The sequence below is a fragment of the Phascolarctos cinereus genome, unplaced genomic scaffold, assembly GCF_003287225.1.
Source record: "Phascolarctos cinereus isolate Bilbo 61053 unplaced genomic scaffold, phaCin_HiC Scaffold_1;HRSCAF=81, whole genome shotgun sequence".
Taxonomy (NCBI): domain Eukaryota; kingdom Metazoa; phylum Chordata; class Mammalia; order Diprotodontia; family Phascolarctidae; genus Phascolarctos; species Phascolarctos cinereus.
Window position 1 is genome coordinate 90,035,691 of NW_027555514.1, and position 23,980 is coordinate 90,059,670.

Here is a 23,980-nt window from a genome sequence, read left to right on the forward strand (position 1 = left end):
AACAAAGCTCAATATGAATGGATCTTACTCCTCAAGGAGCTTTCCGTATGATGGGGGGAGAGGGTAAAAATTTACAAACTTGCATGAACAGAGGAAAATGTGATAAATTCAAAGAAAACAAAACAAAGAAAAGAGTTATAAGGAATTTGAGGTGCAAATAATAAATTTCAATTTGAGATGAGTCAGGGAAGACTACATGGAAGAAATGGCACCTAAGCTGGGTCTTAAAAGAAGAGAGGGACTTCAAAAGCAGATAATGGGGAAGGGACAGGGAAGAGCCCTTTCCTGGCATCATGGAGAGAGTAAGTAAGCAATGGCATGAAGATGAGAGAGAGCAGGATGAGAATAGGAAACAGAGAAATTTAAGGTGGATGAAAGTATGTCATAGGGCTGGAAAGCTAGGTCAAAGTCAAATGGTGCAGGGTCTTGAAATCCAGAATCAGTATTATAAAATATATTTGGTAAGCAATAAGTAATCTCCTCTGAAGGTTTTTAAATAGAATCATATGATCAAAAGAAGACCAAATATGTTTATGTGGCATTTGAATGCACATTAAAATTTCACATCTTCTAAAGACACCAATATGGAATTTATTAACCTGCACCTAGATTAGGCTTACAATTGGCCTCCTTTTCATCAAAGATAATGTAAATTAATAGTGGAATCAGGATTTTATTGAAAATTGGAAAAACACAAGAGAAAACACACATTTTTCCTTTAAAAGTAGAGTCAAGTAAGATAATCTATGTTTTGCAAACCTTAAAGCATGATGTAAATGCTAGCTATTATAACTCATAATAATCACAAATAATTCTTAATTATTAAAGCAGGTATTTTAGGCCTACAGCAAGCAACAATATTTCATCAGCATTATCTAAGTTGTTTTATGTTGTTTTAGGTAGAGCAAAGCCCTATTTTTATGCATTTCCATTTCAATGGAAATCAAAATTTAATATAATGAAGAGAGGAAACAAATCAAATGCTTATTCCAGTGCCAAATTTCATATTTCCTCACCTGTAAAATAAGGGTGCTCTATGAGAGTGTCAAGAAGGCCCCTCCCAAAGCTAGAGTCTATGTTCCTATGAATATTAATATTAATAGTAACAATAACAACAACAACAGTGATAAGGTGCTTTAAAATTTGTAAAATTTTAACATATATTTACATATGTTTCAGTCTCAAACAAGCCGGTAGAGCAGGTACAATGGGTAATATTATCCCCATTTTATTGTTTAGGAAACTGAGGCTCAGGAATGTAAAAGTGAATGCAATCACCTTAATTTCAAATCTGCCTTTGTCACAGCCCTGAAGAAATTCTAGATATTTCAATAACTTTCAGAAGTCAAAATAAGTTTTAACATCAAGTTTCTATTACTTACTAGTTAGGTTTCCTGATTGTCAAAGTTTTTTGTATCCTTGGTTTAAACAAGCAACTAAGAATTCTGCTTAGGTTTATCACTCTGGACATCTCGTTTTCATAACAAAAGTTTACTTTTCCTCATCTTATTAGCAGACAGGAATTCCCTCATCTGCCTTATTTCTTTTCATCCCTATGACATTGTTGATTCTGCTTTTCATTTTTTGTCTAACCTTCTAAATTTTAAACTTGATTAACAACAAAAAAACATTCAAATAAAGAAAAAGTAATTTTAAAATAACAACCTACATAAAGCCATAAAATATCTATTATTAGAGAAGTTTTTAAATTTTTAAGTTTTGTTCTTATGATTTGTTGGGTCACGCTAAGTTAAACACCTACAAATTTTTTCCCAATCCCTGAAGTTTTTTCATGTATAAATTGTTCATTCTTTTTTTTTGGGGGGGGGGATACTTTTCTATATTTTTGGCTTGGTTTGTTTAAAAGAATGATCTCAACTCATTCCCAGGAGAATGTAAATTCCTTTAGAACAGGAACTTTTTCATCTTCCTTTTTATATCTCTAGCACCTAGCACTTGCCTCTAGCAGGCCCGTGAGAGATGCATGAATTGAAAAATAGGTTTCTTTTAAAAAAAGATCCTATGCTTCACACATGCATGCCTCTCAATTAGTAAAAAAGAATTTCACTTTTCTGTATCACACATTTATGATTTGGGTGTATTACCACCTTAGAACACAACCTGTTAGAGGACAAGAAAAATATTGTGAATAGGCTCTGAAAGTATTCATACTTCATGGGCTCTCAAAATGACTGAAGACCAAGTTACTATAGTAAGTGAATCTTAGATTGTGGTTGAACTCATGTCTGAGTGGAGATAAAAATAATAATAGCTCACGTTTCTATAGCACCCGTGTTTATACAACACTTTCCATATGAAAAGACTAAGATGCAAGGAGCACATGAATTATTGGTCTCTTATTAGAACAGTGAAAATGAGTCTCAGGTTAAGGAACTTGCTTATAATTACTAAGGCATTCATAGGTAGGGCCAGGCCTCAACTCCAGGCATTCTGACTCTTAAGTCCTTCATTCTCTCTACTACACAAGCCAACCCACCTCTCACATTGAGCAAAGAACAAACAGTACCTGTTTTTGCATGTTTTATAACATACATCAGAATATCACCATGACATGAAGAACAAGTTGACAAAATTATTGCTTGTTATACAAATAACTTCCATTTTAATTATTTGCTTTTGGTTCATCAACATTTAACTCTAAGTTTAATTTAACTGGTTTTCTGCCATTCCTCCCTACATTTCTTGGATGACCAGAAAAAAAAAACCTTTATATTTCATAATGTATGCAGTAGCTAAACATTCAATTTAAGGAATGAATCCTCCCTTAAATTAAACTCATACTGTGTCCTGAGAGTTCATTGGTTTTACTTCTTACTCTTGTAATATGACCTGGAAAAACTGTTTATTCACGTATACTTTTGACCTTTCATCTATTTGTTATTTTAAAATAAATCTAGTAAGCTCTGAATTATGATATTACAAACTCAGATCATCTGGCTTCAATTATTATAGGTCTGGAAATCTGTCTTAGGGGGCACCTAATATTCTATAATATTTGGATAAACTGCCATATTTTAATACTACTTTCATGGCATGTTAAAATGGACACTAAAGCACAATATTAAATTGTAGTAACAGAAATTAGTATGACAAACATACTCTGCATTCCTTGTATCTGGCACATCTCTATGGTAGCCCAAGCGGTTACTGATAAGTAAATTAAAGGCATGCTTCTGATAGCCCAAGTCTCTTAATTCCTGATCTCTTTCATTAAAAATCATACCTGTAACAGAAAGAAGTTAAAGTCAGTATATCATGTCTAGAAAGGATTACTGATTCTACTATAATAGACCAAAAATTATAACAGGAAAATTAACTCATTCCATTATAACTAGGTATCAGCCATGTTCTTTGGATGTACACTATTCCAGTTACAAAAAGATGGATTAAGGTTAGAAGTGAAATCTTGTCCATCAAGTTATTCAGCAGCATATAAATATCAACAACTGCCTTGTTCACCAGATATATTCTAAAAACATTTGATCATACCTAGAAGACAAACCTTTTGATTACTAAGGTAAAACCTTTTCCTAATACATAAAATCAGAGGCAAGGAGAGCAGTAGGGATTGTGCCTATTTACATTAATATGTAGAGAACTCCCAGGTGAGGAAATTTCCTCTACTAACACAGTTTAGCAACTTCTCTGCAATATACAGGCTCAGAGTTGCCTAGAGCAAAGAGATTTGTCCACAGCCACACAGCTAGCATGTGTTAAAAGAGAACACTTGAATCTAGGTCTTCCTGACTCCAAGGACAACTTTCTATCCACAACAGCACACAACCTCATATATAAAACAATATATGAAATACTAACTACAATAATTAGTTCCAAGATCATAGAGCTTCAAGGGACATCAAGAGTTCATTGGTTAAAACTTCTACCTCATGTTCAGGCACTCTCAAGACCCCGTTCCTGGCGTGACTTTCAATCTCCTTGGAAAAGAGAGACTCCCTGATTTCAGCCTCATACAATTAAGAAGTTTTTCCACGTACCTGACAAAATGTTATGTAATTTAAAGAGGTGCATACTCTTTTTGGATAGGTGGCCAGAGTTAAGGACAAGTATGAACTGAGGCAGAGAAAAATAAACCGAATCTGCAGGCTATGCAGATTGTAATATGACCACAATAACAAGGAAAGCAACACTGAGAGTCCAGAATGCTAATCAACATAGCGACAAGTCATTACTCTAGGAAGCTGATGGTGAAGTATGACTCCAGCCTTTTCAGAAGGAAATTAGGGGACTAGGGGTACAGAATGAAGCATATATTTTAAGACATGGCCAACATACTGATTTATTTTGCTTGCCCATACTTATTTGTTATAAAGAAGGACAAGGGAGAGAAGGAATGGGTATTACTGGAGAAGAAGGAAAGGAATAAGTATTCATATAGCAATTATTATGTGCGAGGCACTGTGCTGAGTGCTTTACAAATATCATCTCATTTGATCCTCACTACAACCCCACGAGCTAGGTGCTATTTTTATCCCACTTTACAGCTGAGGAAACTGAGGTAAACAAAAATTAAGTGACTTGCCCAAGGTCACACAGCTAGTAAGTGTCTAAGGCTGGACAGGAATTCATGACTTCCAGACCCAGGGCTCCATCTACTTTGCCACCAGATGCCTCAATGGGAAGTAATAGTGATAAAGAAGGAAGGATGGAAGGACGGAAGGGAAGGAAGGAAGGAAGGAAGGAAGGAAGGAAGGAAGGAAGGAAGGAAGGAAGGAAGGAAGGAAGGAAGGCAGGCAGGCAGGCCGATTCAATAAAACAATTTTTTAAATGAAAGAGTAAAAAAACTGGCCATACTTGTTTTAAAACTTTTTAAAATCTGTCTTATACTCCTCTCCAAACCAAAACATCCCAATCTCTTTAACCCTTCCTCATAATACTTCCTTATAATATTTTCCAGATACCCTACACTTGGTCCACAACTCTTCTAAAATACAATGAAACAAAACTGGACACAATACTCCAACAAGGAACTGATGCTTAGCAGTTAAAGGATTATATCCCTGAGTTTGGATGTCCAGCATATTAATAGAAGAAAACTATCATGGGTGACCTCTCAGTCTTTTTTTCTCAAAATAAAATACAGTAAAACGACCCAGTAGTTCTGGTTAATTTCATTTTCTAATTAACTAAGGGTTAACCAGAAAACCTGAACCTTATTTCAACTCTTACTGTTGAAAAATCTTTCTAAACTGTGTCAACATACTTCCCAGCCAATTTACTAAACCTAATTTAATCTTTCTCTGAAAAGTTAAGATTTTCCAAAGTGTTTCATTGTTCCTAACTCTAATTCTCCTATAATACTGGAGATTAAGATGCAGAAAATATATGAGACTGCACCGAATTTCTGTATTAATCTGAGGATATGTATTTTTAAAAATAAACCTCTGGTATCAGCTTGTTTTCTTAACATGATACTCTGATAAAATTAGAATGTAAGAAAAACATGATAATTAAAGATTTTATCAGCTAATTCAAGTAAAAGTTTTACTGTAATTCCAGGTCCTTTCCTAATTTTTCTTCCGAGTCTCATCTTCCAATTCTTTAATGACTATGGTACTATTCAGTACCTTGTCCCCGATTTTCCTAATCACAGAAACATTCTTTGTACTTCAATCTAGCCAGAGAAAGTTTTATTTTTCTATGTCACAACAAAAAGTCACACCAATAAAGTTTCTGAGAAATTACTAACATCTCTGTCACATGTCACAGACTCCAGCTGAAATGACAAATCTGGAAACACCAACAAATCTTTAACTACCATCATCCTTCATTTGTGCCTTTTAATTATTTGAAAGAAATAATCATTTCCCCTTAACAGATGGCACTTGTTTTCAATTACACCATTCTCTCCCTCCTACCAATTCCGTACTTTAATATATTTATCTTTATTCTTCCATGGACTTTTTCAAGGCCAAATACAAAATTCATCCTAAAATATTAAATCCAATTCTAATTAAGGTTCTACCATCTTCTTACTTTTTATTTCTGACTTTGACGATTGTTTTCTTTGGTTTTAAAGTATAAGAAAGTTTTCCATTAACACTCCCCAGATGCTTTCCTGGGTAGTTTGGAGAAATGACTAAGACTAGAATCTGTGATTTAACCTGAATGGGGAATTCCCTCCTATTGAGTTGCTTGAAGCACGCATCCATTAAGTGTCAAAAGAGGGCTTTGAATACAGGTATTACCAAAAGACCAGCACTCAATTCATACCCCAACTCTCTGTTGAGTTACTAGATAAATCTTGTCTAAAATAAGGAACAAAAAATTGACTTGCCTTGTAAGTAAAGTGCACTGATTCTATTCTGCCTGTCTCTATCTGTAGGTTGGTCTGTCTGTCTCCCCCCCCCCCTTATACACACATAAATAAATTAAAAAATAAAAAGTATACATTCCTCAGTTTCCTCATCCATAAAATGGGGATAATAACACTCATATGACCTCCTTGACAGTACTGCTGTGAGTCAAGTGCTTTTTAATGCAATTCCACAAACTCCTTTATAACAACTCACAATATTCAGCCTGTATGTATTAGGGGTAGATCTTAAATAGAGGCCTTTACAATGTCCAGGCTGGCTTTTATCCAATATGCCACACTGCCTCTCAGTTTCCATTAAAGGGAAATGCTTCATACACACATAAACATACAAGTAATACTTTTTTTTTCTTCTATTAGTCTACTTCCCTTCTTCTAAAGTTAGAGAAAGTTATTAATTCATTTCTCAACTCGGTTTTCTTTCCTCCTGATTAAATAATTTCAGTTCCTTTCATTTTACTTCAAAGTTTCTTTCTTCCAATTCTTTTTTAATTTTTAGTTTTCCTCTCTAGACTGTGATCACTTCTTCCACACCACTACCAGAAAAGGACTTAACACACTTAATAAATGTTTCTTAAATTTGTTAATCTCTATATAAACCACAGAGTCACAGCCACATCACTGACAAAAAAAGTATTCTTTAAGATAAGTTCCTACTTTTAATTGGTATAACCAGTGAAATCTTATAATTCTAGTCTCATAAATGCAGAATCTGACATAGATCAGCTGAAACTGGAATTTAATTAGTATTTCCCTATAGATTTACAGTGTTAAAACACTAAACAAAACAGTTTCATATTCTACCAAGCAAAGCTCCAAATTGCTGACCAGCAGGATCCTAATCTTGCCATGACGATTTTGTCAGTGACTAAAAATCCACCTGAAATTTCACAGTGCAATCAAGAGCACTGAATTTGGGGTAAGAAGGAAGTCCTAGGTTCAGTCCAGATTCTGTCGCTTACTGTAAGCTTGAATAAGTCATCTCACTTCTCTGGGCCCCTTGTGAAATGATGAAGTGTATCAGGTGACCTCTAAGGTCCCTTCTAGATTAAAATCTGTGATCCTGTAATCCTAGAATACAAACAATGAAATTCATGTTTATCCTGAGAAATAACACTCCTAAGCAACATCAAGTTGAAAATAAACCCTACTTACCCATTTCAGGAGAGAGCTCCACGTTGTCTTTGTCTGCATCTTCAACATGATTTTCTAAAATGGATTCAATCTTGTTGACTTTTGACTGCGGCTCTAATAGTCGACTTGGACCTCGAGTAAAACGAGGATAGAATTTCTTGGGGAACGGCCCATGGGGTTTAGACCCCTTGATGGGCACATTCTTAAACGGCTGAGTCACTTCACTAAAGTTGAAATAAATAAAGAGCAGAACTGTCCAGGTCACAGATGTAAAAAGGCACCCATAGCAGAAATAGCGAAGTGTGACACTTCCCATTATAGATTTAGCATTGTTGAAGGTCCATGTTCAACATTCTGAAAAAAGAAGGAAAGAAGTGAACTCATGTAAAACACTTCACTGCACTTGTAAATTATTTACTAAATTCGCATTCATTGCTTTAAAAAAAACAGCCCTTTGGAAATAAGACTTTAGCTTTCAGATATACAATAAATGTATTTTATACAACCAAAATCTTCAATTCACCAAGTAGCATGCATTCTTAAGACTGTTTAGTCAGCACAATAATGCACACCCAATAAAATAAAAACCATAAGGTGATCTCTAGATAGCTTCAAATGAAACCAAAAAAGTTTAAACAAAAATTGCAGATAAATTTGCTGGTGCTTAATCAAGGCCAATGAAATCACTAAGTTACAGTTTGATAATTTCAATAATTTATGGTACCAGTCATCCAGGAATCCAACGCCTCTTCAAGCTCCAAAAATCCTGTAATTCTACATTTTCTTTAAACTTGTGGATCTTGATAATAACAACAGCTAAAATTTATACAGATTCAAAGTTTACAAGACATTTTATAACGAGTATCTCAATTGAGCATGTTCCCTCAAAATATTCCAGCTTGGCAGTAAACAGGCCCTATTAAAATATTCCATGTCTGCCACTAAAAACAGAAGAAGCAACTTGGTGTATCTGCAATGGGCACTGCATTGAGAATTAAGATAACTAGGTTCTAGTTCTGGCTATGTTATTAATTATGTGTGTCCTTGTGCCAGTCAATCCTTAAGACTCAATTTCATCATCTGAAAATGAGGGGGGTGAACCACAATTAAGTTTCCTTTGAGTTCAATCATCCTAATATCCAGCAGCATGAATGAAAAGCCCTAGTTTTGAATCAATTTGTAAAACATCACTTTGCCCCTGATCTTACAACCTTATCTAAAACCTTCTGAACTATTTTAAATTTTTAACTGAGACCATTTGTAGATCATTAGAAAAATGATAGGGGGAGCTAGGTGGTACAACAGATAGAGCTCTGGCATTGGAGTCAGGAGGACCTGAGTTCAAATCTGACCTCAGACACATAACATTTACTAGCTGTGTGACCCTGGGCAAGTCACTTAACTCCGATTGCCTCACCAAAAAAGAAAAGAAAAGAAAAATGGTAACATAAGAAACATTTCCTGCTTTTTCTTTATAGGCTGCCCAATAAAACAAGCCAAGATGCAGGCAGTCAGTGCTGGATAACTAAAATAGGACTTTTTTTTTTTCCTACCCCACGTCACTGTATCTGGTCTTCTCCAAGACAGCTATAAAAATTCCTGCAAATTCTCTCTAGTTCAATCTTACCAAATTGCATTTAAAATATACATCAGGGGCAGCCAGGTGGTGCAGTGGATAGAGCACTGGCCCTGGATTCAGGAGGACCTGAGTTCAAATCCGACCTCAGACACATAACACTTACTAGCTGTGTGACCCTGGGCAAGTCACTTAACCCCACTGCCTAGCCAAAAAGTAAAATAAAATAAAATAAAATATACATCAGCTGAATAAATGTGGGGTCAGAGACTCAGATACACTGCTGACACATGAAGATACACCCCCAAAGGTAATCCCTTTATCTACTAGTTCGGTTTCTGAGGCACTTATTTTAAACCAATGATAAGATCTTCACAATAACATCAGGATTCAATAAATCAGCATTACTAAGCCTCGGTTTGAAAAATATGAAACTATTCTGCATTAGGTTCACAACACACGTCCACAGAGAAGCAAAAGTCAAATGCCAATCTCTGGCTCTTGTCTGCCAATATAAAGTGATCAAGTATCACTATTCCTTGTCAGCTGAAAGGAGCTTTAAAGGTGAAATTGAAGGTGCAATGAAGTCATAAAATCAAGCATCTACAAAGGAAATGACACATTAATGTCAGCACTCTTAAATTAAAACTTGATCATGCAAGGAAAAATATCAGCAGTACAAAATTAAATATTTTCAAGGCAGAAAAATGGAGTTTATTGAGGCTAAATAAAGAGAACCAGGCCTACAAGAATTGAAAGAGATTGAGGTACTGACATTTACCTGACTAAACTCAAACTATTTAACTAAAATTGACACTTTACTTTGCTAAAAGTATTATTGGGAAAGAGTCCAAGACACCAGAGATTTTTTTAAATGTTACAATAACTTAAGATAAATTTCTACTAAAAAGAGAAATGAGGCAAAATTCTGTCTAAAGTACAATTTTAAACAGCAATTTATGACACCAGATTGTTTGAATAGAAGGGTTTGGGGGGGGGGTTGTTTGTTTTTTTGATGAAATTATCAATACTACATGGCAGATGTTTGTCACTGTGAAACACAAAGCAACCCCTGATACATGCAGCTTAAGCCCCCTCCCCCCGTGTATGTGTGTGTCTGTGTGTGTGCGTATGTATATTTTAGGTATTTGTTTGTATATTGGCTTGCACAGAAAATATTACCAATGGACAGTAAGTACTCTGCTTTGGGGGAGAAAATATTCTACTCCCACAGAAACAGTTAATTCAACACAATTTTTGCAAATAGCGTCATGTTAATCTTAACATACCACCATGAAATTAGAGGGCAAACACACACAAAAAAGAGTAATAAAAAAGGCATCAAGTAAAAGAATCATCTCAATTTGCCACTGACCTTGAGTAAGAGAAAACACATAATTCAATTTGACAAAGTATTAGGTGTAGGGTCAGAGGCTATGAGTTCAAATCCTAATTCTGCAAGACAATGAGCATATCACCTTCACACTTCCCCTTGGCTTCTTCTGTAAAATGAGGGAGGTGAACTGAATGATCCCTAAGGTCCCTTACAGTTCTATGAGAGTATGTTCCTATGAAATACAAATTCATTATAATGAACCTTAAATAGTTATGGAACAATAACTGGATCTGAGGTAGCTTTTTCCAAGAGGGATAAGGACGTATAGTAATTTCTGCCTTGCTCCAACAGTCTTCTCAACTGGCCACAGTCTTTGTCCTAAAGTGAGTCAAATAAGCTTGGTGCTGTGTGGCCACAAAGAGCAATGACATGGGTTTAAGTCTTGGCCCTGAAGCTTATTACTTGTATGATCTTGGGACTCAATAAGCACCTTTGGGCCTCAGTTCCTTCATCTGAAAAATGACAGGCTTGGACTAAATGATTCCTAAATTCCCTTTTTAATTCTCAATCCTACAATCCTGTTTCTTAGTAACTTGAAGAATCTCACACATAAATGTTCAAACTGGCATGCACTTGCACTCAAAAGACTTTTTACTAAGATTTCTCTTTGATTCAATAGAGTAAAATCCAATTTTAACTTGTTCTTTGAATTAATCATTGACCCACTAATTTATTATTACAGTTACTATTAGTACTGTTAGTGCACAATCATTATTATTGATAAATCAATTACTAAGCTCAAAGGCACCCTAAACCTAAAACAAAAGCTATTTTCTCTCTATATATTAAGATCCCTACTTCTCCTCTATGGTAAGGTTCTAGAAAAAAGTAAAACAGATTCTTTGTTACTCTCAGACCTAAATTGGAAGCGGTTTCTTTATCACTAATCTTACCAGATGATGGAATCTACTGTGCCTGAGTGTTGAAGCAGCCCCAGAACACCAACACATACACTTGTGAACAAACATTCCATACCCACTACCATGGACACAAGAGGAAAAAATTTTTAAAAAAAAGCCAATGGTTCAAACATCCTGGGCATCACCGATCCTGTATACTGTTAGCACACATTCTGCTAATGACCATGCAAGCATCTCAAGTCCATTCCTTTCTGACATCACTAATTATCCCTAATACAGCCATCCCCTAGAAGACATAGGCCGGTGTGGAAAGCATTCAATTTGGAATTAGAGGACTCAAGTTCCAGGTGGTGGCTCTGCTACTTACTACTCATGTGGCCTTGAAAAAGTTACTTTGGGGCAGCTAGGTGGCGCCGTGGATAGAGCACTGGCCCTGGAGTCAGGAGAACCTGAGTTCAAATCCAGCCTCAGACACATAACACTCACTAGCTGTGTGACTCTGGGCAAGTCACTTAATCCCAATTACCCTCACCAAAAAAAAAAAAGTTACTTGGCCTCTTCAAAATTCAGTTTCCTCATCTGAGAGATAAAGATGATTCTAAGGTCCATTCTAGGTCTGGATCCTAATGATCCCATCAGTGTCAGTGCAAACAGTTGCCCCTGAAGTGACGCTATTTTTTTCCTACAGCTCCACAGTATGATACATCCTTTATAGAAAACTGTCCCACCTGTTGAAAAATTTGACAGCCCTTTGATTTCTATATCCCATAGTGTCCTTATTCTACTTATAATACTAGAACTAATTCAAATGCTAGCTCCGGCAGGACACCTTTCTTAATTCTTCTCTCCCAGCTCCCTAATGTATTACATACCAATCTTATTCTCTTTTTAGTCTATTTTGCACTAAGGTTGTTGCATAATTATCTAGCTGCACATTTCTTTCACTTGTGGTAAAATATGCTGACCAAAGTTATTTGCTAATGTCAGGATGATGTCCTACACAAAGTCCAAATAAAAGGATTCCCTATGTACCTGCTTGCAAATGTTACTATGCTAAATATGCTGCGTCCCTCAATACTACAGGACATCTCTCCTCAGTGAGATATACTCATTTGAAGGATTATTAGTCTAGCCATTGACATTAGAAAAAATAAGACAGGTGAAGAACACATATTGCACAAATTATGTAGACTGATGGTCAATCTAGCAAGTAATTCTAGTAATACACACATCTTGAATAGGCACTGAAGTTGGCTAATGAGATAAGTATGGAATCAAATAACAAGAGGAAACCAAGTTGGATCACATCAGAAAAACTGCAAAATACTTTCACTGACGCTAAAAAGCCTACTGCCACACAAGTTCATATTTTGATAAGCAACATTCTCCCAGCAATATATAACTGAAAATCTTAGAACACGACAATCTCTGAGACATCACAAAATGCAGGCTACCTAAAGTGCAAAGGAAAGCAGGCAGCTACATGTTACCAGTGATCAATTGTACACAATAAGCTGTGTAGAAGATATCATGAAGGACATGTATGGCTAAAAAAGGAGGTGAATCTATCACGTAATGAGTATGAAGAACATGGACCATCTGAGTGTTAAGCATGTAGCTACAAAACATAAAAATCCTAGAAGGCCCCCTCTATGTCTGATAAATCCTGTGTAAAATATTTATGTAAAGAAAGATAACAATTAGAATTGGAAATTGACGGGATGCCCATCATTTGGGGAATGGCTGAACAAGTTGTGGTATATGAATGTAATGGAACACTATTGTGCTGTAAGAAATGAGGAAGTGGATTTCAGAAAAATCTGGAAAGACTTGCATGAACTGATGCTAAGTAAAATGAGCAGAACCAGGGGAACATACTGTACACAGAAACAGCAACACTGTGTGATGATCAACTATGATTGACTTAGCTCTTCTCAGCAATATAATGATACAAGACAATCCCAAAAGACTCATGATGGAAAATGCTATATGCACCCACAGAAAGAACTATGGAGACTGAATGCAGATTGAAGCATATTATTTTCCACTTTTTTTTTTTAGTTTTTTTGTGGCTCTTCGCTTGGTTTTGTTTCTTCTTTCACAACATGACTAATGTGAAAAAATGTTTCCATGACTGCACATATATAACCTATATCAGATTGCTTGTTGTCTTGGGGAGGGGAGAGGGAAGGAGAAAAATTTGGAACTCAAAATCTTATGAAAATGAATGCTGAAAACTATCTTCACATGTAAATGGAAAATATAAAATACTATTTACAAAAAAAAAAAAGACAAAATTGCAGAGGAGTGAACAGACTGCAAGCTATACCAGTGCAGGGAGTACCTGCACTGATGAAATCATGGAACCTTAATTACTGAAACACTTGTGATAGGATATAATTTTATATGTGTTGTGTTTCTCCTGCTAAATTGTAAGCATTACAAGATTAGAGGACATTTTTATTATCTTCCAATCCTCCCTTGCCTAATGTTTTGTCTAGTATCAGGGCACCTACATAAATGACTACTGAATGAATAATTTATTGTTATACTATGTATAGCTCTCAGTCGGCTTCCTAGTTATTCTGTCCCTTCCTTACATATCAGGTTTTCAGCTATCATCTTTCTTCTAGTCCTTGTTCCTTACTTTTATAGCTCAGTTACATCTCCCCCCTCACCCTATTAGAAACCTGCAATTTCAAATCTCAGGATATCTGGTTGTAACTGATGATATATCAGCAAAGAGAGGGACGAGCGGCTACATGGCATAGTGGATAGAAACCTCAGAATCAGGAAGATCCATCAAATTGACAAAGACAATAAAATACAAAAACAGTCAATAATGGAAAGGCTGAGGAAAAACAGGTGCAGTAATATGCTGACAGTGGGGCTGTAAATTCATCTAAATATTTTGGAAAGCAACTCAAAATTTTTCAATAAAAGTTACTAAACTGTTAAAAGCCTTTAACTCAGCAATCTCACTACAGAATTTATATCCACACCAAAGAGGTAAATGATAAAAACAGAAGTCTCCAAATTACCAAAAGATACACGTTTTGTAGTAGCTAAAAACTGAAAATAAAGTGATCAACTATGAAATACTTAGCTACTCTGATCAAAAGACAATCCAAGACAATTTGAAAGAACCCATGATGAAAAATGCTATCTAACTCCTGAAAAAGAACTGATCAACTCTCGAGTGCAGATTAAAACATATTTTTAAAATTTTCTTTATTTTCTTCCTTTTTTTGTTTTTTGCAACATGGCTAATATGGAAATGTGTTTTGCATGACTTCATATGTATAACTGCATATATTGCTTGCCTGCTCAATGGGTGGGAGAGGGGCTGAAGGGAGGGAGAGAATTTGGAACTCAAAATTTTAGAAAATGAGTGCTAAAAAATAATTAATTGAAAGAGAAAAAAATAAAAATAAAACTAGCTCAATGGCTAACCATTAATGAATGACTAATAAGCAATCATTCATTCTAAGTCCAATCTACCTTGGAAAGAGGTTTCTAGTGGAGTACGCAGATATTTTGGCGCTGCACTCTTTAATATGTTTTCATGGATATAAATTAAAGGATACAAGACACACTTACCAAATTTTCAGATGACTGAAAGCTAAAAGGAACAGGATGATAGTCAAGATCTTGACAAGCTAGAATACTGAGCCAAATCTATACTCTGACAAGCTAAAACAATGTGCTCAATCTATGCTAAAAATTAATAAGGATAAAGTATGCTTAGGTTCACAAACCAACCTCACTAGTACAAGACATAGGAGACATGACTAGACAACATTTCATATCAAAATCATCTGGAGGATTTAGTAAACAGAAAGCTAAATTAGTTAACTACATGGTATAGCTGTAAAAAAAAAAGCTAATGTGATCTTAGGCTACATTAAGACACTGTGCTCGACTAAAAAGGTGATATTTCCACAGTCATAGCAACTCTTAAGTACTGTGTACAATTCTGAAAACCACATTTTAGGAAAGACTGATAAACTGTCAGTCTGTCAATAAGCATTTCAGTACCCACTATGTACCAGACATCTGCAATAAGTTTACAAAAAAAGGCTAAAAGCACTCCCTGTTCTCAAGCAGCTCACAGTCCAATGAGGCCAGAGTGGGGGCAATGGGGGAAGAACATGAAAACAACGAAGTCCAATCAAACTATATACAAGATAAACTGGAAATAATCAACAGGGAAAGGCACTGGGGAGGGGGTTAGAAAAGGGTTCCTATAGAAGTGAGACCTGAAGGAAAGCCAGGAGGTAGAGGTAAAGAGGGAGAGTATTCCATGCGTTGGGACAGCCAGCAAAAATTCCCAGTCTGGTGACAGCGTGTCTTGTGTGAATCACAGTAAGGAAACGTGGGCGGGGGGAGGAACTAAGGTACAAGAAGACAAGAAAGGTGAAAAGGGATACAGTTTTAAATGCCAGACGGTTTTCTATTTGATCCTAGAGGTGACGGAAAGCCACTGGAGTTTATGGAATGGGGTGTGAGGGATGTGGTAGGATTTCTTGATTTACTCCAGCTTCACTGGGCAGCACATGTGTAGCACAGATGGCAGAGGATGGTGAGAATGATACAGGGCTGAGGCAAAGGACTCAAAACAAAAAGAGAGTGTAGCTGAACTGGTTCATCAAGGGATTAAAATGGGGAGCAGATAAGAATACTGCCTGGAAGAAGGTAACAAGTATAATCTTCAAGCCAAGTCTGCATGACCAGACTTTGGTAGAGGGGATTCTCATTTAGGTATGAGTTAGAACATATGACCTCTGAAGTCCCTTCTAGTTCTGAGATTCTGTGATTCTGATTTATTAGTGAGTCATATCACACATTTAAAATACTAATACCATTTTTAAAAATAAAGGAAGAAGGCATTCTAACAAATACTTTCCATGAGACAAATATGGGCCTGATTCCCAAATCAGGAAGAGATTAAAAACTTAGCCCAATATTATAAAATACTGGCAAAACGATCATGGCAAAAAAATTAATTTCCGTCATAATCAAGTTAAACAGGAATAAAAGGACAAACACCAATGGGAAAACTAGGAACATGAAAAAAAAATCACATAACCACCCCCCCCAAAAAACCTAAAAACTAAATGATTACATCAATAGATGTAGATAAAGCCTTCAATAAAACATGGCATTCATTTCAATTAAAATCACTAAAAATCATAAAATAGAAAAGAATTTTTCCTAAATATCATCAAAAATATTTATCTACAACCAAAAGCCAGTATCATTTGTAATGAAGAACCACTGGAAGTTTTCCCAATAATATCACCCAATGATACACATTGGCATAAATATTATTTTACATAGTATTTAAATGCTAACTGTAGTAACAAGAAAAATAAATTAAGGGAATGCTTTTATTGCTAAGAAGAAGTAAAAACTACCTCTATTTCTATATATGATCTTACTTAGAAAACCCTAGAGATCAATGAGAAAATTAAGTAAGACAACTGCTTCAGTAAAGTAGGATACAAAATTAAACCACAAGATTATTTGCATTTCTGTATACTGCTAACAGAAATCAGAAAGAAAAGAGAAATACCATTAAAAATAACATCCATTCATTGTCTGGGAGTTAACTAACCGAAATACATATACCAGACACATATACAATTGCAAAGCCATTTCACAGAAATAAAGACTGAAAAAAAAAACCCAAATATTCAATGTTCAGTTAGTTAGTCAGTTCTAGGCTGCACTAACATAACTAAGTACACAAATTTAACATTATACCAAATAACTAAGGGAATAGTTTATAGGATTAGACAAAACAATAAATTCACATGGAAGAATGAAAGATTAAGAGTATCTAAAAATAATGGGGAAAAGTGAGAATAAAGGGATTTGGTATTACTACAGGTCAAATTATATTACAAATAGTAATTATCAAAATTATCTGATACTGTATTTTTAAAAAAACAATTTTATTAGTGGGAGTTGTTCAATTAGCAAACCTTACCAAAAAAAACATGCACAACAATCTAGTCTTTAATAAGCCCAAGAAAATAAAGTACAAAGGAAAAAATTCTTTATTCAACAAGAATCGCTAGGAAAACTCTACAAGAATGAAAAATGGTTTAAAGTTTAAACTTTAAATTAGCATCTTAAATCACGTATCACAATAAATTTCAAATACGCAATGCAAGTTAAATACAATATATTAGGAGCTAGATCCTGGACCTCTGATTTCACTGGCAGAGGTGACTCACAGATATGGAAATTAACTCTTTCAATGAAGGTTGGCACCTCTGCAATTTACATTCTCGGAGCTGCAATTTTTAACCTTTTTGTGTCAGGACACCTTTGACAATCTGGTGAAATTTATGGACCTCTTCTCAGAAGAATATTTTTAAATGCATAAAATAAAATACATAGGACACAAAGGAAACCAATTACATTTAAATATAGCTATCAAAATATCTTTAAAACAAGTTCATGGGCCTCAGGTTAAGAACTTTTGTCTTATACACTTACCTAGAGCACTGAGAGGTTAAATGAGTTAGCCAGGGAGAGTCAGTTATGTGTCAGAAACAGAACTTGAAATCACGTTGTCATAGCTCTGGGGCATTTTCTATAGGCTACACCATGCTGCCTATCTATCATTTTACAAGTTAGCATACATTAGCAAAGAGCTGGAAACAAAGAAGCCGCTCACTATTTGAAGGATGGCTAAACAAAATGTGTTACACAGATGTAATGAAATACTACTGTACTTTAAGAAGTAGCGAATATGAAGATACAGAAAAGCATGAAAAGAAATATACTGCTATGATGTAAAGTAAGCAGAGTTAAGAAAAGCATACACACAATGACTATAACCATGTAAACAGAAAGAAAAACCACAAAATAATCAAGAGTGGATGTTGTAAAATTACAAAGAATAAGTATGGTCCCAAAGAAGAGATGTGAAAAAAAACAACCCCAGTCCACACCTGGACAGAAAGAGGTCCACAGATATGGAACACTGCACACACATTCAGACTTTTTAAATGTATTTATTGGGTTTGCTTTTTCAAATTCTCTTTTTCATCTTTTTCTTTAAAAATTGTATTCGTGAGAGGCAGCTAGGTGGCACAGCGGATAGAGCACTAGCCCTAAAGTCAGGAAGACCTGAGTTCAAATTTGACCTTACACACTTACTAGCTGTGTCACCCTGGGCAAGCCAGTTAACCCAGATTGCTGCCAAAAGCAAACAAAAAATGTTATTTGTAGTAAATGCTTTTGGCAAAATACAAAACTCATTCCTATTAAAAACACTAGAAAGCATAAGAACAAATGGGGCTTTCCTTAAAAATAATAAGTAGTATTTATCTAAAACCATCAGCAAGCTTTATCTATAATGATGATAAGTTAGAAGCCTTCCCAATAAGATCAGGGGTGTAGCAAAGATGCCTATTATCAACACTAATATTCAATACTGTAATAGGAATTTTAGCTATGGCAATAAGAGAAGAAAAAGAAACTGAAAGAATTAGAATAAGCAATGAGGAAATGAAACTATCACTCTTTGCAAATGATATGATGGTACATTTACAGAATCCTAGAGAACCAACTAAAAAAGTAGCTGAAATAATTAACAATGTTGGCAAAGTTGCAGGATATTAAAAAAAAGCCACATAAATCACCAAATCAAATCAAAATATATTACCAACAAAGTCCAACAGCAAGAGATAGAGAAATTACATTTAAACTAACTGTAAACATTACAAAATATTTGCGAGTCTACCTGCCAAAACAAATCCAGGTATTATATGAACACAATTACAAAACACTTCTCACACAAATAAAAGACCAATCTAAACAACTGGAGAAATATCAATCGCTTATGGGTAGGCCAAGCCAATATAATAAAAATGACAGTGCTACCTAAGTCAATTTACTTATTCAGTGCTATAATAATCAAACTATCAAAAAATTTTACAGAGATAGAAAAAAATCATGAAAAAATACATCTAGAAGAACAAAAGGTCAAGAATATAAGGGGAACTAATTTTTAAATGTGAAGGAAGGTAGCCTAGCTATAGCAGATCTCAAACTGTATTATAAAACTGAAATCATCAAAACAATCTGGTACTGGTTAAGAAATAGAGTGGTGGATCAGTGGAATAGATTAGGTACATAATGCACAATACTAAACGACCATAGTAATTTAATGTTTGATAAATGCAAAGACCCAAGCTTTTGGGATAAGAACTCACTATTTGAAAAAAACTGCTGCGAAAACAGAGAACAACATGGCAAAAACAGGGAATAGATAAACATTTCACACTGTACACCAAGATAAGGTCAAATAGGTACGTGATCTACACATAAAGGGTGATACCATAAATAAATTAGGAGAGCAAGGAAAAGTTTACCCATCAGATCTATGGAGAAGGGAAGAATTTATGACCAAATAGAGGGCACTACAAGATATAAAATGAATAATTTTGACTATATTCAATTAAAAAGGTTTTATATATCAAAGGATATGAACAGACAATTCTCAGATGAAGAAATTAAAGCCATCTATAGTCACATGAAAAAAAATGCTCTAAATCATTACTGATTAGAGAAAGGCAAATCAAAACAGCTCTGAGACACCATATCACACCCATCAGACTGGCCAACATGACAAAACAGGAAAATGATAACTGTTGGAGAAGATGTGGGAAAATTGGAACACTAATGCATTGTTGGTGGAGTTGTGAAATGATCCAACCATTCTGGAGAGCAATTTGGAACTATGCCTAAAGAGCTATAAAAATGTGCTTTAAAAAAGAAATAGCACTTCTAGGGCCATATCCTAAAGAGATCATACAAATGGGAAAAGGACCCACATGTACAAAACTATTCATAGCAGCTCTTTTTGTGGTGGCAAAGAATTGGAAATTGAGAGGATGCCCGTCAACTGGGAAAGAGCTGAGCAAGTTGTGGTATACGAATGTAATGGAATACTATTGTGCTATAAGAAATGATGAACAGGCTAACTTCAGAAAAACCTGGAAAGACTTGTATAGTCTGATGCTGAGTGAAGTGAGCAGAACCAAGAGAACGTTGTACACAATAACAGCCACGTTGTGCAATGACTAATATTGATAAACCTAACCCTTCCCAGCAATATAAGGATCTAAGACATCTCCAGAGGCCTCGTGACAGGAAATGCCATCCACATCCAAAGAAAGAACTATGGAAGCTGAATTGCTATTTTTTTTTCTCTTCTGTTGAGTTTTGTTTCCTCTTTCTGATGGTTCTTCCTATTGGTTTTAATTTTTACTTATAACATCACTAATGTGAAAATGTTTAATACGAATATAAATGTATAGCCTATATCAGATTGTGTGCCATCTTGGGGAGGGTGTTGGGGAGGAAGGTGGAGAAAATTTTTAAACTCAAAAAGCATATGGAAGTGATTACTGATAAATCAAAATAAATTAATAAAAAAAAATTTTTTTAAGGTTTTATACAAACAAAACCAAGATTAGAAGAAAAGCAAAATGCCAGAGGGAAAATTTTTACAGCAAGTATCTCCGATAAAGGGCTCATTTCTCAAATATATAGAGAACTGGGTCAAATTTATAAGAATACAAGTCTTAAGTCATTCCTCCAATGACAAATAGTCAAAAGACATGAAAAGACAGTTTTCAGACAAAGCTATCTATAGTTACATGAAAAAATGCTCTAAATCACTATTGATTACAGAAATGGACATTAAACCAACCCTGAGGTAACAACTCACTCCTATCAGATTGGCTAATATTACAGAAAAGGAAAATGATAAATTTTGGAGGGGATACAGGAAAATTGGGACACTAATGCACTGTTGGTAGAGTTGTGAACTAATCGAACCATTCTGCAGAACAATTTGGAACTATGCCCTAAGGGCTATAAAATTGTGCACATTCTTTGATACAGCAATACTACTACTATGTCTCTATCCCAAAGACATTAAAAAAAGAAAGAAAGAAAATGGGATGGGGGAGGATCTATCTGGACAAAAATATTTATAGCTGCTCTTTTTGTGGTGTCAAAGAATTGGAAATAAGAAGGATGTCCATGAACTGGGAAAAGTTGTGGTATATTATTGTAATAGAATCTTATTGTGCTTATGAGAAATGACAAGCAGGATGATTTCAGAAAAGCCTGTAAAGATTTACATGAACTGATGCAAAGTGAAGTGAGCAGAACCAAAGAACATTATATACAGTAAAAACACTACTGTATGATGATCAACTGTGAATGACTTAGCTATTCTCAGCAATACAATGATCAAAGACAATTCCAAAGGACCCATGATGGAAAATGCTACCCACCTCCAGAGAAAGAACTGATAAGAGTCCGAATGCTGATCAAAGCATACCATTTTTCACTTTATTTTTTTCTGGGTTTTTTTTTCGGTCTGTGTTTTCTTTCAAATTGTGACTAATATGGAAATACGTTTTACATGACTGCGCAAGTCAAATTGCTTACCATCTCAGGGGAGGGAGAGAATTTGGAACTCAAAATTTTTAAAAATGAATGTTAGAAGTTGTTTTTACATGTTACTGGAGGAAAATAAAACATTATTCAAAAAATAAAATAAAAAAATAAAATGAGGGGGAAAATTTAAAAATATTATTTGTTATATGGGATGGCTCTCGGGGATGGGAAATGGGGAAGGATATTGAGAAAAATTCTGGCAATGTTAAAAGCTTCCCTGAAAACGTATTTGCACCAAAATGGTGATTTTAAAAATTATTTCATTTACATTACTTTTTTACTTTATGAAAGGTAATGCTGGAAGGTATAGCACGGTGGATAAAGAGATGGTCTCCAATCAAGAAAGACCTAGGTTTAAGTCCCAACTCTGGTACATACTTGGTAATGCGACCCTGGGTAAGTTATTTAAACTCTTAATGCTCCAGGTAACTCTCTAAGATTATATACTGCAAAATAGTGGTAGGAGGAGCTTTGTGTACTAATGAAATCATAGTAGTGCTATGAGTTTTGATCCCCAATTCACAGGATTTAATTTCTGTTGTTTAAACTATTAGCTATAGTAAATTCATGATTTTGTGCAATTAATTTGGGGCATTACTTCGGTTCATCCTCAGAGAATGAGAATAAATGTGGTAGTAGAAAGCATAAGGATGCTAGGAAACTCAGCTCTAAGGACCAGAACTCGGCTACCAAATCTTTAGTCTTCTCTGTCTATTCTAGATCTAGCATCATACCTACAAAGATGGAAAGAACCCAAAAAAGCTTAGTTCAACCCCCCTAACAGTACAAATGAGGAAACTGAGGCCCTCATGAGATTAAATGACATTGGAAAACACCTACACTGATAATATCATGGATACCTTTAGAAATATTCAGGTATTGTATATTTGGACATATTTCTGAATATATTAAAATAAAAGCCATATTTGAATTTTGTTATTCTAAGGTAATAAAATTAGATCTTTTAAGGTTGCTCCAAATTAAAAAAAAAATAGGGGCAGCTAGGTGGTTCCGTGCATAGAGCACCAGCCCTGACATCAGAAGGACCTGAGTTCAAATCTGGCCTCAGACCAAACACTTGACACTTACTAGCTGTGTGACCCTGGGCAAGTCACTTAACCCCAATTGCTTAAAGAAAAAAGAAGGGGGGGAAGGGAAAACCTTTTCCTTTATCTGGATACATTACTAATACCAGTTTCTTTTAATCCATATACAGATATTTCCCTTCCCAGTTAAAGAAGCCACCCACAGTCAAAAAATTCTGTTAGTTCCCATGAAAGCTTACCATTTGGGGATAAAAGTAACATTCTACAATCAATGTAGCAACTAGTAGTGAGAACTGTAAACTTTCCTTTCTCCTTTCCCCAAAAAAGAAAATTAGTAAATTATGTGTTTACAATGTCATTACATAAATTCACTATCTTTAAACAAATTTCTCTTAAATTCATCATTTGAATATTTCACTTATAATTGCATATTTCAATCAGAATATGTTTATAATATTAGTCTTATGCCAATAAAACATAAGTAAATTATCTAATAGTTAACAAATTCTAAAGAACCACTATTCTTCAAGCAACATCCAACAAATATTGGTTACAGTCATTAAATAATACTTATTTTGGGCACAGAAAAATTAACCACATCACATCTTTGACAGCATCAGAAAAACCTAGCAATTCCTATATAATGCTGCAGTTATATAAACACCATGTAAAAGACATTTGGTCTTGATTTTTCATGAAGAATGTGTGACCTAATACTTACCTTTCCCTCCTGTTCCATATAACACATAGTAAATTATGGTAATGCTAGCAGGTTGTAATCCATATGACAAATTATAGAACTCTTCTTAGTTTGACCAGAAATTCAGTCTCACGCGATTCCTAAAATGTACGCCACATATTTGAATGAAAGTTGCAGGGGGAACAAATAAGTTATATGGGATAAATAAATACATATGGATGCATGTGTGTATTTATATTTGTGTGTGTCTATGCATAGTTTGTTATATTTGAGGATGATACAAGTAGCTGGTACAATCATTCATGTACCAAAGTCTACAATGACGCCACAATTAATGAAACCTCTAGAAAATGAAAGTTCTTTATAATGAACTTGATATTTTTCAGAAGAAATTTTTTTTGCCTTTTTTTTTTAGGCAATTG

At 34.9% G+C, this 23,980-nt stretch overlaps 1 protein-coding gene across 6 annotated transcripts in view; it reads right to left on the bottom strand.

Annotated features, from left to right (window-relative positions):
* The window catches only part of GALNT11 (polypeptide N-acetylgalactosaminyltransferase 11), a 76,935-nt gene that overhangs the window by 34,073 nt on the left and 18,882 nt on the right, over positions 1-23,980 (bottom strand). For 5 of the 6 annotated variants that reach the window (XM_021009611.2, XM_021009606.2, XM_021009607.2 and 2 more), the window contains exons 2-3: positions 7,511-7,843; positions 3,121-3,244 (exon numbers count right to left, since the gene is read on the bottom strand). In XM_021009611.2, the coding sequence (XP_020865270.1) occupies positions 3,121-3,244; positions 7,511-7,805 (419 nt within the window). In that variant the 5' untranslated portion in view covers positions 7,806-7,843. Of the gene's footprint in view, positions 1-3,120; positions 3,245-7,317; positions 7,427-7,510; positions 7,844-23,980 lie in introns of those variants that run through there. The other variant, XM_078152653.1, reaches the window with a different exon arrangement.